This window comes from Suncus etruscus, chromosome 17, assembly GCF_024139225.1.
Source record: "Suncus etruscus isolate mSunEtr1 chromosome 17, mSunEtr1.pri.cur, whole genome shotgun sequence".
In the NCBI taxonomy this organism is placed as follows: Eukaryota; Metazoa; Chordata; class Mammalia; order Eulipotyphla; family Soricidae; genus Suncus; species Suncus etruscus.
The window spans coordinates 51228671-51243240 of NC_064864.1; the positions used below are offsets into that span (position 1 = coordinate 51228671).

General features: G+C 37.0%; 1 protein-coding gene across 5 annotated transcripts in view; it reads right to left on the reverse strand.

Moving 5' to 3' along the window:
- SORCS1 (sortilin related VPS10 domain containing receptor 1) overlaps positions 1 to 14570 on the reverse strand; it is a 656026-nt gene that overhangs the window by 405943 nt on the left and 235513 nt on the right. For all 5 annotated transcript variants that reach the window (XM_049790574.1, XM_049790573.1, XM_049790572.1 and 2 more), the window contains exon 2: positions 2981 to 3048. In XM_049790574.1, coding sequence (XP_049646531.1) covers positions 2981 to 3048 — 68 coding nt within the window. The remainder of the gene's footprint in view (positions 1 to 2980; positions 3049 to 14570) is intronic.

The window sequence follows — 14570 nt, forward strand, 5'->3', positions numbered from 1 at the left end:
TGCGTAATTACTTTATTCAATATGATTATGCAAGGCAGATACATTTCTTTCTACTATTAATTCTCCACAGACCATTGCATATCTATACAATAAACATAGGATGACAATGTTATTGATCTTCCTATCCCCCTTTCCTGGACTAGAATATATAAGAAATATGACTATCATAGGCATATAACAATAAAAATATATGCATGCATATTATGTGATTGTAGTTTTCAGTCACATGGCTATGAAAATAAATAGAAATGTGCATATAAGCATATACTATATGTTGTGTACTTTATATATACATATTTCAGTAAAATTTGTTCTAAAACTTAAAAGGTCAAAATTGCCACTTTATTTTTCTAAATTTAAGGTCACGAAAGCTGCCTTTAGAAGGAGAATCAATATACAGGAATATGTTGTCATTTTTATTTCCATAACTTCAATTCTAATCAAAATAAAGAATATTTTCCCTTGATTCCAAGAGAACAAAGCATGCTCAGCCTAAAATTCTGCAGCCAGGACAAGTCACCCATCATGGCCCTCTAGCATTGCCTTCCTCCCCACTGCTAAGGTTGAGAGTTGGGAGAATTATAGCTGCTAAAAGCCTCTGCCCAATTGAGATAAAATTGCATTTTTCTCATATGCCAACTATACTTTATACAGCAGATGCACTGCAGAATAAGAGCTGGCTTCTATTCTCATATATGTACATACATTAGCAAAATCTATCAAGGAAATATAAGCTTACTCTGAATCAAAGATTCTGGTGAAGGGGAGCAGAATTTAAACAATACAGAAAATGTCAAGCCCTTAATGCATTAACAAGTATGTTCTTGCAGGTTTTTGATCAAACTTCCCACACTTTAATTCATTTACATAATTTTCCCCAAATTATATCTTCCACCATGGGAATAACGTGTAATTGGCTCCTTTGTTAGGGGAAAGGTTCAATGATCACAAAGCTTACACACAAATAAAGGAAAAGAGTATCTTTTCTTTGGCCAATAAGCTTCTCCTAAAACACAACAGTTTTGAAGAGACTTTCTGTGTACTGTCAAAAGTGATAAAAATTAGCAGCAAGATAATACTAATTTAAATGATCTCTTCTCATGGAATAATGCAGATTCCTTTGAGGAATCTCCCAAGTTCGAAATCCTCTTCTACTTATAGGACAAGAGAGAAATAAAGAGCGTGAGAGAGAGAGAAAGAGAGGGGAGGGGCATAGAGACAGAGACAGAGAAGAGACAGAAAAGAGAGAGAGATAGATACAAAGACAGTGACATATGACAGAGAGAGAGAGAGAGAGAGAGAGAGAGAGAGAGAGAGAGAGAGAAGAGGGAGAGAGATTCTAAAAACAATGATGTAGTGCAAAACAGTCTTTCATCCTCAGCCACTCTTGACTGTATCAGGAGATACCCTATTCCATAATGGCCTGACACAATCATGGGCAAAAGAACATTTCCTTCTAAACTTTGGTCCTGAGCCAGGGAGCTCATCAATGCCCAGTTCTCCTCATCAGATGAACTAACCTAGAATAAAATCCCCTACTGATATTTCTGGATATCCCCATTAGCTTTAGGTTGCCTCAAAGTAGTTCCCACAAGCATTTCCACTTTGTCCACAGAACCTGGTTTGTGTAAGGTATGGGTGCTACTCAGACATGGTACTCAGCACAACTCACATCATCATGACAAAGGTAATACCAATCAGAAGAGACACAGAGCTTGACACTAAGATAATAATCACTGAATATTATTTCTTGGACTGTCTCTATCCTGCATACCTTGCAGACATGCTGATCCCCATTTGGAAGATTATTTCTTTCCTTCTTTAAGCAGATCGATGCAATTTGTTTGTAAATAAAGGCAACCATTTGAGTAAGTTAAACACTTCCATCTTTTCTCAAAATTAGAAATTGAGCTTGACCAGTAATTCTACTTCTTGCTGTCTATACTGAGCCCCCAACACTTTAATCAGAAAAGACATCTGCACCCGATGTCTATAGCAGTAATGTTCATAATAGCCAAAATCTGGAAACAATCCAAGTGTCTAAGATAAGGTGAGTGGATCAAGAAACTCGTGTACATATTCATAATGGTATCCACCTCTGGTAGAAGAAGAAGATGAAATCATACAATTTTTTGCTCCTTGGATGAAGAGAGTATCATGCCGAGTAAGATCAGACTGATAGGCAGACATAGAATGGTGACTTTTATATGTGGGATATATATATGGAGGACAATAACAAATGTCCAAAGGCAACAGAAAATGACAAGTGTCCTTTTAGTAGGAAGCTGAGCATGGGAGAGTGGGATACTGGGACAAAGATGGTGGGAAACTATCAGTCTGAAGGAAGGTGTGCTGCTGGGATGTGTTATGCATAAAACCATAGCAGAATGAATAGTATAATTAAACAATAATATGTGCCCAAACAAAAGTCTCAAAGAAAGGAAATTTTTGTCCAGATATAAATTCAAAACCAAGGTTAAGAGAAGCACATCAGGAGTCAGCGAGGTGGCGCTAGAGGTAAGGTGCCTGCCTTGCAAGCGCTAGCCAAGGAAGGATCCCAGTTAGATCCCCCGGTGTCCCATATGGTCCCAAGCCAAGGGCAATTTCTGAGCCCTTAGCCAGGAGTAACCCCTGAGCATCAAACAGGTGTGCCCCCCCCAAAAAAAAAGAGAGAGAGAGAAGCACATCAGGGATCAGGCTTAGGTCCCATCTGCAGCAGATGATCTCCTAAGACAAGGAATAATGGTTAAGTACAGAGCCAGGAGTAAGCCCTGAGCATCACTGGGTTTGACCAGTAAATAAAAGCAAAAGCAACAACAAAAAAAAAAGAAAACATAAAAAATTAGAGATAAAGAGGGCACCCACACGATAAATCTTTCCCAACAAGAAAAAAAGACACAAGGAGGTTGGGCAGAGGGAGGAGCAATCCTGGGCACAGAGTTTAAATAGCAGTAATTATTAGCTCAATTTCTCTACATACCTCCAAAGTGAGCTCTCAGTGACGCTCCCCAGGTTATAGTCATAGAGCTTTGTCAAAATGAGAATCACCTGAAGGCAAAAGAAGAAATCATGGTTAGTCTCAAACAATTACAATCTCATAGAACTGAAATGGCCCAAGGGAGGTCTTAGAGTTCCTTAATGGGCGCTTAGCATAATTGAATGAATTGTTACAGCATTCACTTTAAACAGACTGGGGAACCTTTTGCCAGTGCCTTCCCTGAAACCTCTCAAGCTGCATCTTCTCCCCAACTTACTCCTCCAGCCTTGCTGGAGTTAAGTGCTCATCCACTGAATTCTGTAGCCTAGAAATGTTAACACTTTCAGGGAAGACTAACTGAATTGTCAAATAGCTATCCCACCAGGCAGGCAGTGAGCAGATATGGGAGAGAGGAAGGATAAGAACAGAGTCTCCTCACAGCTGAGCCAGCCTGGACTGGTTCCTCAGCTTCTCTAAACTTTTTATGCTCAATAAGATGTAATCCATATGCCACAAAAAGGCTATTGTCCATATTTATATTCCATATTAATCCAAATTGTTCTTCAATTAGTGTGGGAATCTTAAATGTCAGTTCTTTCTCTTAGATGTCTCCTTAAATCATCTCCCTGTCATGGGGTAAGCCAATACATGGAAGCCACAAAAGCTAAATAATGGCACTCTGTTTTGAGTCCCAGGGCACAAAGAACTATGGTAACTCTTGTGTGGAAGGGGTGGGGAATATGGAGCTTCAATTTATCAATTTAATTTACTAATCCAGTTAAAAAATATCATGACAATAACTGGGTGTGGGAAACAGCTAATTTCCCCTTTTACACCTCACCTCTCCTGCATGGATGGCCAGGAAGACTTAGTTTACCCAGAAAATAGGACCCAGAGCAAGCATAACTAAAGGGACAAAGAGTTGCTGACCTTGCAGGCTAGTCTTCAGAAGCCCAAAAACAGTCTGCAGACTTTCAGTGATAGAACAACAGATCAATGTTGGACTTTAAGAGAAGAAAACAGTGAGATACCAGTGTACACCAAGAAGGATATAAATGGGAATCAGCCAGAAGCCTTTGTGAGGACTTGGACTAAACCATCAAGGAGCCAAAACTACCTTCTTCCAGCTATTAACTCATCCTCATCACCATGTGGACTTTTGCATGTAAATGTCAAAGCCTGTGTTCTGAGGCTACCTCGCTCCTAAACCCAAACTACCTCCAATGATTCGCTCACAACGTGTTTCTTTGGTAAACGAGGAACATGTGTGAGGTGCTGCACCCCGTGTGCACATCAGATGGACTGCCTGTGTGGGGGCATATGCTGAACAGATCTTTGTGCCAATTAAGTTGCTCTAAGTGCTAAATTTCAATCACTGCCATCCCGGGAACACTGATCACTAGCAGCAGGGTGGCTGTTTGTTTGAAGACATACAGGGAAGTGGCTGCTATACCTAGGATGATTCTGCAGAACAGGTCCATAAATCCCCCACCAAGAAAATGGGTGTGTGGCCATAAAGCATTTAAAGGAAGCTTCACTTTTGATACTATATGGCCGTCAACTAAATAACACAGTTGAGCTAGTTACTGACTGTGTTTCCTTTCCATCTGAGGAGTTCCAGAGTGGGAGCCTTTTAACCCAGCAGGTAATGGTGTGGCATCTCTCACTCACAAGCATGGAAATTACTTAAGTAGTTCTTAGTCAGGTGGGCAGGAAGGCCAAAAAATAAAAAATAAAGCAAAAACCCAAAACACTCCCAACCTTCGTTTGCACAGCAAGGGCAAATAAAACTAAAACACCAAAGATACAGCTTATTGATACAGCATTGGAAGGCATATTTGATAGCTTCTCAATGCATGTCTGCTTGAATCAATGTAATATTTTTGTTTTCAGACAGAGAACAAGAAAAAGGAAGAATGACTAATCTTTAATTAGTATTTTCCATCACTTTTTTTGAAATCTCTCTTCTCTACCTATTCCTGGATAGTGATGAATCTGTAAAACTCATCTTTTTTGTTGTCTTTTATTTTTTTCTGATCTGGTGAGTTAGCAATAGTGTTTGACAGAATTAGCAATTTTGATGGGAGATACAGCCCAAATCATTACTATTAGAAGAGGAAAGAAACAAATGCAATTCCTTCTTTCTTAGTCCTACTGCCTACTATTTTTGTATTTTGTTCAATTTCCAAGTTAATAAGGTAAATGAAACTTTTAAATCAATTGATATAAGTTCTTAAAGAACATACAAAATACGTATTATTCATTTGTAAACATTTTTCATGTATAAGTTTTCTGAGACAAGTATACTGCATTTCATTATAAATTCAATCCATAAGAAAAGGCTGTTTTAGTGAAATCCACACTCACACACAATGGAATATCCATCAGTATCTCTTTTTTTCCTAGTTTGTTTCCATTAGATAGAGCCAACATATTCCTGATTCAAAACAATCAGTGGGTACCATATGGTAACAGCTTTTTTAGGTTTCTCTCTGAATCTTAGAATACTTTTTTAAAGTAGATATAATTCAGTGTCTACAGCTTGACAACCTCTACTTTCATTGTGCCAAGACTTTAACCAGTTATTTCTGGAACTTTGCACAGTGACATGTCTAACTATCTCCCCCTAAACCAATCTAGGAGTTACTGTCACTACATGCCATCTGTCCTGTTCATTTGCTGTGGCTCCTTGCCATAACCATGGCTTATAAAACTTCTAGGGAGAACTTCATGTTGTACATTCTTATAGAGAATACTAAAACCCAGCCATCTAGCTGGTGTTTTTAACTTAGCCATTCCTTGGAGGGAAGGATCAGACCTGAATGAGAGCCAGGTTCCTTGTAGGGATGGATGAGACTCCCAGGAAATAAATGACCTTGGGTTTCCTCTCTGAATTGAGCCAATTTTTCTCCACCTGGTTGCACCAGACAATCACTATTTTCCCTGGCATCTTCTAAAACTCTTACTACTTCCAACAATTCCTGCCTCTTATTCACTCCTGATTCCACCCGCACTAATAAAGCACTACATAAGTATTAAAACAAGCAGAATGCAACAGTCAAATGAAATGGAAAAAATATTGTCATTTGCAGAACACAAATAAACCTTGAAGACATTTTGCTAAGTATAAAAAAACAGAAAAGATGAAAAATAATGGTTGTTATCAAATCCTGTAATAATTTCAAACAGATACACTTTCTAAAAATAATTAGTCATAGAAACAATACAATTTAATTTATGTCAGTTGTTAAGGAATAGAAAACAGGGAGATGTAGGTTGAAGGGTATACACCTTCAGTCATAAATATAATTACTGTGGACTGTCATGATAGTACTGCAGTTAGGGTAATGGACTTACATTTGGTCAATCTGAATTTGTTCCCTGGCACACCATGTGGCCCTTTGTGTCCCACTAGTTGTGACTCCGAGTGCAGAGCCTGGAGTAATACCTGAGTACAGATAGTCAAAAGGTAGACCCAAAGAAACAAAAAATAAGAATATATACCTAAGATTTAATAATGTATGACAGAACTGTTCCATGGGGCTGTATGACCAGATGTGGTCTCTCAGAATATTCCCTGGACTACAAGTAAAAATTGCATCAATGGAAGACCATGTCACAAGGTTAGGAAAGGCTACAGGAAGAGGGCAACAATGATAAAAAGAAAGTTGCAAAAAACGAATGGAAAGCCTGATTATTATAGCTAAAAATAGAATTTGTACATTTGAAATATCTTAAGTACTCTCAGATAAATAAATTAATAAAGAACATTATGTGAACTGTAGAGTCTCGTGATCCTAGCAATCTTTCCATTACATCTAAGCATAGAAATCATTACCATGTACACTTCAATCATATACCATTATCTGTTTATGTTCCTCATTAAAGTTGGAGGCAAAGTATATCTCTGAGGAAAAAGATACCGAACCATTTACCCCATTTTTCTCTTTCAGGAAAAAGATTAAATACAAAAGCATTTAGAAAGACAAACAGGAAAAATAAGTATGGTGAAGAAATTTGTTTGGCTTTATTATGTACTTATATAATATACAGATATGTTGTTTTGGATGCAGAAGTAATCAGGGCTTACTCCTAACTCTAGGTTTGAGATCACGTCTAGTGGTAACATGGGAAAATTATGCAGTGTAGGCATATTAAGTGACACCTTACGCCCCACGCTATCTCTTTAGCCTGATGTGGAAGAATTTCAATAAAAGCACTCTACTGTAAAATAGAAAAGCCAGGCAAATAATGTTCTATCACATCAAAAGGCATAGAAACCTCATTTCCAGGTAAATATTTAGAACAAATTAATAGAGAAAGCAGGCTTGTTATCATGGTGGCAGTTTCTAATAAGCCAAATATTTAAAAACACCTTTAAATGTTGTTCACTTTTAAAAAAATGACATGTTAATTTATACATAAAATTACAAATATTTAAAGAACTCTGAAAATAACTTCAGGTTAACCCTCTTTATTAGGGCTAGAGAAATACTACAGCAGGTAAGGCACTTATCAAAGTCAAACAAGGCTTGATCGCCAGCACAGTAGAGCCATACCAAGCTCTACCAGGAGTAAACCCTGAGTATACTTAGTATAGAGCCAAGAGTAAGCCCTGACAACTTCAGGATGTAGCCCCCAAACAAACAAACAAACATATAACAACAAAACAAAATCTTTTCTAAAAATACCTACTCCTGGCTGTACTCAGGACAACATATGGAAGGCTGGGGATGGAACCCTTGTCAGTTGCAACCCAGGCAAGTACCTACCTGCTGTACTAGTACTCCAGCCCTCCTTTAATACTTTAAATGCATACCAGAGAAAGGAAAATTGAATGGATGCTCTCTTTAAAAGATTCACTCTCATTCAATTTCATTGAATACTTCTTCATTCTTTATTGAAAGCAAAAGGCAAATCAGACTACTACTTCTTTAATTCTATAAGCAGTATGATTTATAAAGTTGTTAATAGAATTTCAGGGATAAAACTTTCCAACTCCAGTCCTATTACTATTATTTAAATCCCTCGACCAAAGTCCCGTTATCTGTTTTACTCCCATCATTTGTTTCAAACAAGATACTTTTTTTTTTAATGTTTTTACTTTTGTTACATTGACTTCGTTGCCAATATCTACTTCCTATGTGATAAATCTTGGGCTGTTTTTCTTCATTTCTCTTTTTAAAATTTTATTCATATACATGGTGTTTATGATGTTCATGATGGGTTTCAGTGGTACAATGTCCAGAACCTTCACCAGTGCACATTTCACACTGGTTCTCCCTCTGTCCTCTTCTCTACCTACCTCCTGGGCAGACATTTTTCTTTCTATTTTGCTCTCTCTCTCTCTCTCTCTCTCTCTCTCTCTCTCTCTCTCTCTCTCTCCTTTTTTATTGACACTCTAGTTTGTAATTTTGTTACTGAAGGGGTATTATGCAGAATGATTATTTCCAAGCATCGTCACAGTGGTCCCTTCTCTTTCCTAACTGCCCTCCACTATTATTTGTGACAAGCATCCTAATATGGACCAGTCTTTTTGGCCCTCATCTCTATTGTCTCTAAATATTATTACCATACCATCTGGGTTTTTTTTGTCTTTTTATTTTGTTTTTGGGCCACACCCGGTGACACTCAGGGGCTACTCTGGCTATGCCGTCAGAAATTGCTCCTGGCTTGAGGGACCATATGAGACGCCAGGGATCAAATCGTGGTCTGTCCTAGGTCAGCAGCATGCAAGGTAAACACCCTACCACTTGCCGCACCACTCCAGCCTCAGTAATTAATAAAAATGTGACTTATGCACTCATAAATACCTTGCATGCTGCTGACCTAGGACAGACCACGATTTGATCCCTGGCGTCTTATATGGTACCCCAAGCCAGGTGCCATTTCTGAGCGCATAGCCACAAGTAACCCCTGAGCATCACAGCGTGTAGCCCAAAACCAGACCAAACCAAACATTTTTATTAATAACTGTAGCCTGGACCCATATTTACAATTGTGTTGGCCTTAGTGATTTCAAGCAATAAAGTGGTATCATTAGAATAAATTTCAGGTCTTTATCTTGACCAGGGTATAGAGACTTTTTGAAAAATCAATTTATTTATGTATTTAGGTTAAATCTGAGAACTATTAAAATTTAGAGAAACTTCAGGACATTTGGTTGTTCCAATGACCTACATTTATTTCCCCTTTACCTCATAAAAATATGTAAAAGCATTTGGAATTTTTCAGTTATGAATAACTTGCATTTTTCTTGTGTGTGGGTGCATCTGAGGTGGGTGTGAGTGTATGGGGTGTGTGTGAGTGTGTGGTACCTAATGTGATCTCAATGAAGAACAAACCTTAGTATTGGGTACTTGGTAGTGCAGAGACTGGGATCCAGAATTCTCATGATCTCTAGGATTTTGGGGATCACTCCTAATGACCATTAGTTTCAAATTCTGAATAATGAAGGTACAAGGTCCAAATGTCCTATTTTATAAAACAATGTGTTTTCTTTTTTAGTCTTTTTTGTTAATATTGACTCAGTTGACTTAGACACGCAGTTTTTTAGATGTGTTTTTTTTTTCTTCTTCTTTATTTTTCCTTGTAACACATGGGAAGACACATTAAAAAAGCCATCAGGATAAGCAGTGGCTAACACTGGCCAATTACATCCTTCTCCCAATTAGCTTCCATTGGCATTAATATGTACTCATGACCCTCATCTGTGTTATTATAGCAGCTGGACATGACTATACACAATACATATTTCATATTTCATAGATATAGATTAAAAAGAATGTAGAGACTGAGATTTTAAAAGGACTGAAGATATCTGAAATATTGATTGAAGAGGTAAATAAGAAATGAAAAGTATTCAGTAGCAAGAAATGTGTTTGGTTTGTAGAATTCTTTGTTTTCTATTTCCACTTTAGAAAATGGAAACAAATCAAAACAGAGTTTTTTCCTAAAATATATTCTTATTCCACATTGTGTTTGGCCAATTATTTATTAGTAACCTTTCAATTTAAACAGAGGTTTTCACTCTTTTGAGGAATCTGAAACTTGTAAAGAACTTGATATGATAAGGTTATGAGCATCAAATAATGAATATGATATTAGCAACATTACTGATTTGAATGCTAGAGTGGTCATGAAATCCAAGAATCAGAATGTTAAATAATTCCCAGAAAAATGAAAGCTTTGTTCAGAATAAAAAACCTTCAGCTCAAAAATTCTACACAGTTAACTCAATAAGCATTTATAAAATTTTCTACAGTGACAAGGATAATAAATATGTGATGTGAGGAAAAATAAAATGAGACTTGACACCACTTCCTGCCAACTCAGTCTAATGGAGAGGGCAATTAGCATCCACCCCTGTATACTAATCACAGAGCAGTACAAAAATGAAAAAGAAAGGTGGAAAGTAAGAAATACAAGTGCATTTCTTCTTATGGAGCTAGAAAAATGTGATCAGGAATGAGTTTTTACAAGAGAAGACATTGAAAATAAACTTCAGAAAATACGTGTGTTTCTGGTGAAGATGGAGTTGTGGTGTAGGACCCTGAGGTTTCCGCTTTCTTTACAAAATTTTCTGCTTTTTATAAAACTTTTTATAAAACTGATCTTTAGCTTTTGCATACTTTCTTTGTTAGTTTGTTAACTTGTGAGAATGTGGCCTTCAGATAAGAGTTGGAAACAAAGGGAGACTCATAGGTCCGGACCAGATGGCCGGGATGTTCATTGTGGATGTAAAGATGGGAGACAGGAAAAGGGGATACTTACATCAATATCTGTTACTATGGAAGCAAGTTGTCTGAATTGTAGCATTAAGTGGGACCCAATGGAATGTAAGATGTATTTTTTGACACGTAGCAGGTGCCAATAGGAAAGTAACTGGGTGGGTCTAGATTGATGCTGTACATCTATATAGCCTGAGTGGAAAAGTTACTCGGGAAACTTGACTGCAAGCCTGTTTCTAGGTGGAAGTCTTGGACTCTTAGCTAGCTAAGCAAATAAAACCACCCCACTTTGTAACTTGCATTACTGTGTGGTTTCTTTGTCTTATCACTCAGGTGCTAGCTTGAGCCCAACAATGGTATGGTCATCAGGGATAGGATTCAAGGGAATACAGAGCAGGTAGGAAAAAAGAAGGTATTTAGTTATACTGAAGTTTAAAGTATGCATAGGGACAGAGAAAATATCAAAAGATAGAGCTACCTTTGTTTCTACTATGGATGGTGTGTGGTTGGTTGACTTGAAAAGAAAAAGTCTTTAAAATCATAAACAAATCAAACTAAATCTGGGTAGAGCCAAATAAGTTACAGACTTTCTCTCATGCTAATTGTTCTCAAATTGCAAGGTAGTCATAGAACTTCTTTGCAGCACATGCTGACACTGCTATGTCCACAAAAGAAAAAAATCATGTGTGTAATCTGTGCGTGCATGCGTGCGTGTGCATGTGTATGTGTGTGTGTGTGTGAAAGTAAATAAGAAAAGGAACTTTCCCAGAATTCCTCCCTGAAAATTATCAAATCCTTATTTCCAGGATTAAGCCACATTACCACTCAGTGGCAAATATAAGGATTTAAAAATATATAAGTTTATATTTTAATTTGGTGATTTTTATGGTAACAATAGGGCTCCTCTGGCAATAAAACAAAATTGTGGGGACTGGAGATATAGTAAATTGGTTAAGGAGCTTGCCTTAAATGCAGCTAACCTGGTATTAATCTAGGGTACACCATATATACACTTCAATGCAGAGCCAGGAGTAACCACTGAGTACAACTGGGTATGGCCCAAACAAAACAAAATAAATAGATATTTGTTTTAAAGATAGTGGGGAGTGACTGTTGAGTAATAAGAATAGTGTTTAGAGAGCTATAACTGTTCACTTAAATATGAAACAGGCTTATTATATAAAGGAGGGAGAAGGGTGCTTAAGGGACTGAGTGCATGATTTGTATGTGGGAAGCCCAGGTACCATTCATTCCCCATGGTTCCCTAAACCCCACTGTGAAACCTCCCTTAGCACAGTGTTAATGCTATTTCCCCCCTTTTTTTTTACCTTTTAAAACTGTAAATGCAAACACAACAGGAAGCAGAAAAACTGCAAATGCTAAAATACTGCAAGTGTGACTAGTTGCTATGGTTAATTTATAGAATGTATTAAATAGAATGTATTTATAGAATGCATTCCGAGTTTACCTACCAGGAAAATTTCATTAACAAGGGTATCTCAGTAATTATTTTTTATATTTTTTCCTATAAGGAAATGTATGTGCATATCTCTAAACAACTTAGACTATTCAGAAAGAATGGACACGTTTAATTGTCATTATAAACAGACTTGATCCTTCTGCTAAATTGTTACCCTGTTATCTGACCTCATCTGAGTATAATTGTTACTAGAGGCAAAATCAATCCTCTGAAGGAAGCTCGCTTTGTCTTTAACTCAGAACTCCTGAGTCTTGTTATCTTTCAGGTTTAGTTTCTTCTTTCTCACTGGATCTTCTCCTGACAGTCCTGAGATGACTTATCCTTACAACAGATACATTAAGAATTTTAATCTTTCCTGACCTCAGGTCAATGGTATCATTTTATGTCGTTTTAAATTAGTTTTTTTCAATTTTGAACCATAGTAGATTTTTTTTTTTAGTTTATCTCTCTACATAAGTCACTGCAAGCTAGTCCACTGAGGAGATTCCTGAAAATCAATGCATACACACTAATAGATGAGCTCAGCAGTATGAGGATGTGTTCCATCAGAGTCAACTAAGGGGTTATATATTTAATAATTCCTAGAAATCTATTAGAAGCCCTAAAGGGAAACTGAAAATTTGGCCTGTATGAGAATGAACATCTACCACACATGTACACTTGAAGTCACTACATAAAGATAACTCAACAAAAATTGGAGGAAAAACCCAAAACATTAAAAAGGAGGATGAGGTGTAGAACCTGTCAGAAAGTTAAAATATTTTGCCTCTGAAATCCCCAATGGCCCTCAAGTTACATAAGAATTCACATATAATTTAAAGCAATATTATCTATGTACTATTGTCCATATGATATGAAATGGTGTTAGTCAACAGTTCCTATCTCTCTTTCTGGGGAAAATTAAAGAATAGGTCATGAATTAACCCTCTAGAAGCATTTATATTATCCTTAAGCGGCAGGCACTGAACAAATTATAGCATTTGAGAAGAATCCTTGTGGAAAGTTTTGTAAATTTAGCTAAGTCCTCTTTCAAACTTTTTCCCATAGGGATCACAGAAGTTGAGAATGTCTCACTGCACCCAGAGCTTCCATTGAGAATGCAACTACACTGCCCACACAAACAATTTCTATTTGCCCAAGCCCTGGAAAGCCATTTTTTTCCTATTAAGAACAAATCACAGTTTTTTATAAAAGGCTACTTATTACTTCCTCCTGGAAAGAACTCACCAAGTCCATAAGCCTTTAATTTTCTTTATTTTTATCTTCCCCCTTTAGTTGTTTTTTGATTTAAAATAAAATCTTGAAAATACAACCTTTGATTTTCAACATCTTCTTTATTGTTGTTTAAATAGTAACAGTTTTTATTTGGAAATTCTGAAGGAGGGGAAGGAGAGGAAAGAAAGAAAATGAGAGAGAAAGAAATAAACAGAGAAAGAGAGAAAATGCTCAGAAGATACTTAGGGTTCTTCAAAGGCAGAGAGAGTACCTAGCCAAAAAGCATAAAAGCAGGAAAGCATAAAAGTCAGAAAGTCTGCATCTTATGAGTGGAGCTTTGGGAATCTGGTGTGTAAAGGCACCATGTGCATGGGGCAGCACCAACACATGAGTCTAGAGTGAACATCATGTGTTCTCAATATGCTCTTCTATCCTGAAAGTGAAGGACTTAGCAGAATACATACATTCTCCAAAATCTCATTATCTCAAAGCTCCAACCTGAAACTGATGTTTTAGCTACATTCTTTCTTACCCTCTTCTCAAATCTTTTTTGACTAATAAAAAGAGGAGAGTTTCCAAAATATAAAACTATACCTTGGGATAATTATGGTTATTGAATGACTCTTCCAATAGTTATATGAGTCTATCCTAAACTTTAATCTTCTGCAGTAAAGGAAGAAAAATAAGCCAACAACAAATTAAATGATATATTTCTTTTCCCTATGGAAGAGCCAGTATCTGCAACAATATTATTCCTCCAAAACCAAAATAGCATGGTTGTAAAAAAATAAAATAAGCATGTGTTGCAAGTCAGCCCGGCAGACGGCGTGCTCCGAGCTGAAGGGGAAAGACCTCATCCTCAATCCCTCCATCAGTCAACCTCTTCAGAGGCTGACTTGCAACAAGCATGCATGTCAAGACATCAGATTATGAGATATAATAAAGTAAAGTAGACCCAGAGAACAGAAGCCAAAGCATATAGACTTGGAAGCAAATGATGATAAAAGTCAGGATCAGAATGGAATATTTGGGAACAACAGTTCAAGAAAACTCCATAGAATTTTGTGAGCAAGTATTCTGTTTCAGAAAAACAAACTACATGACAACCTCTTTTCATTGCTCAGAAGGTAAATGAAACTATACAAAACAGCCTCCCTAAATGAACCCC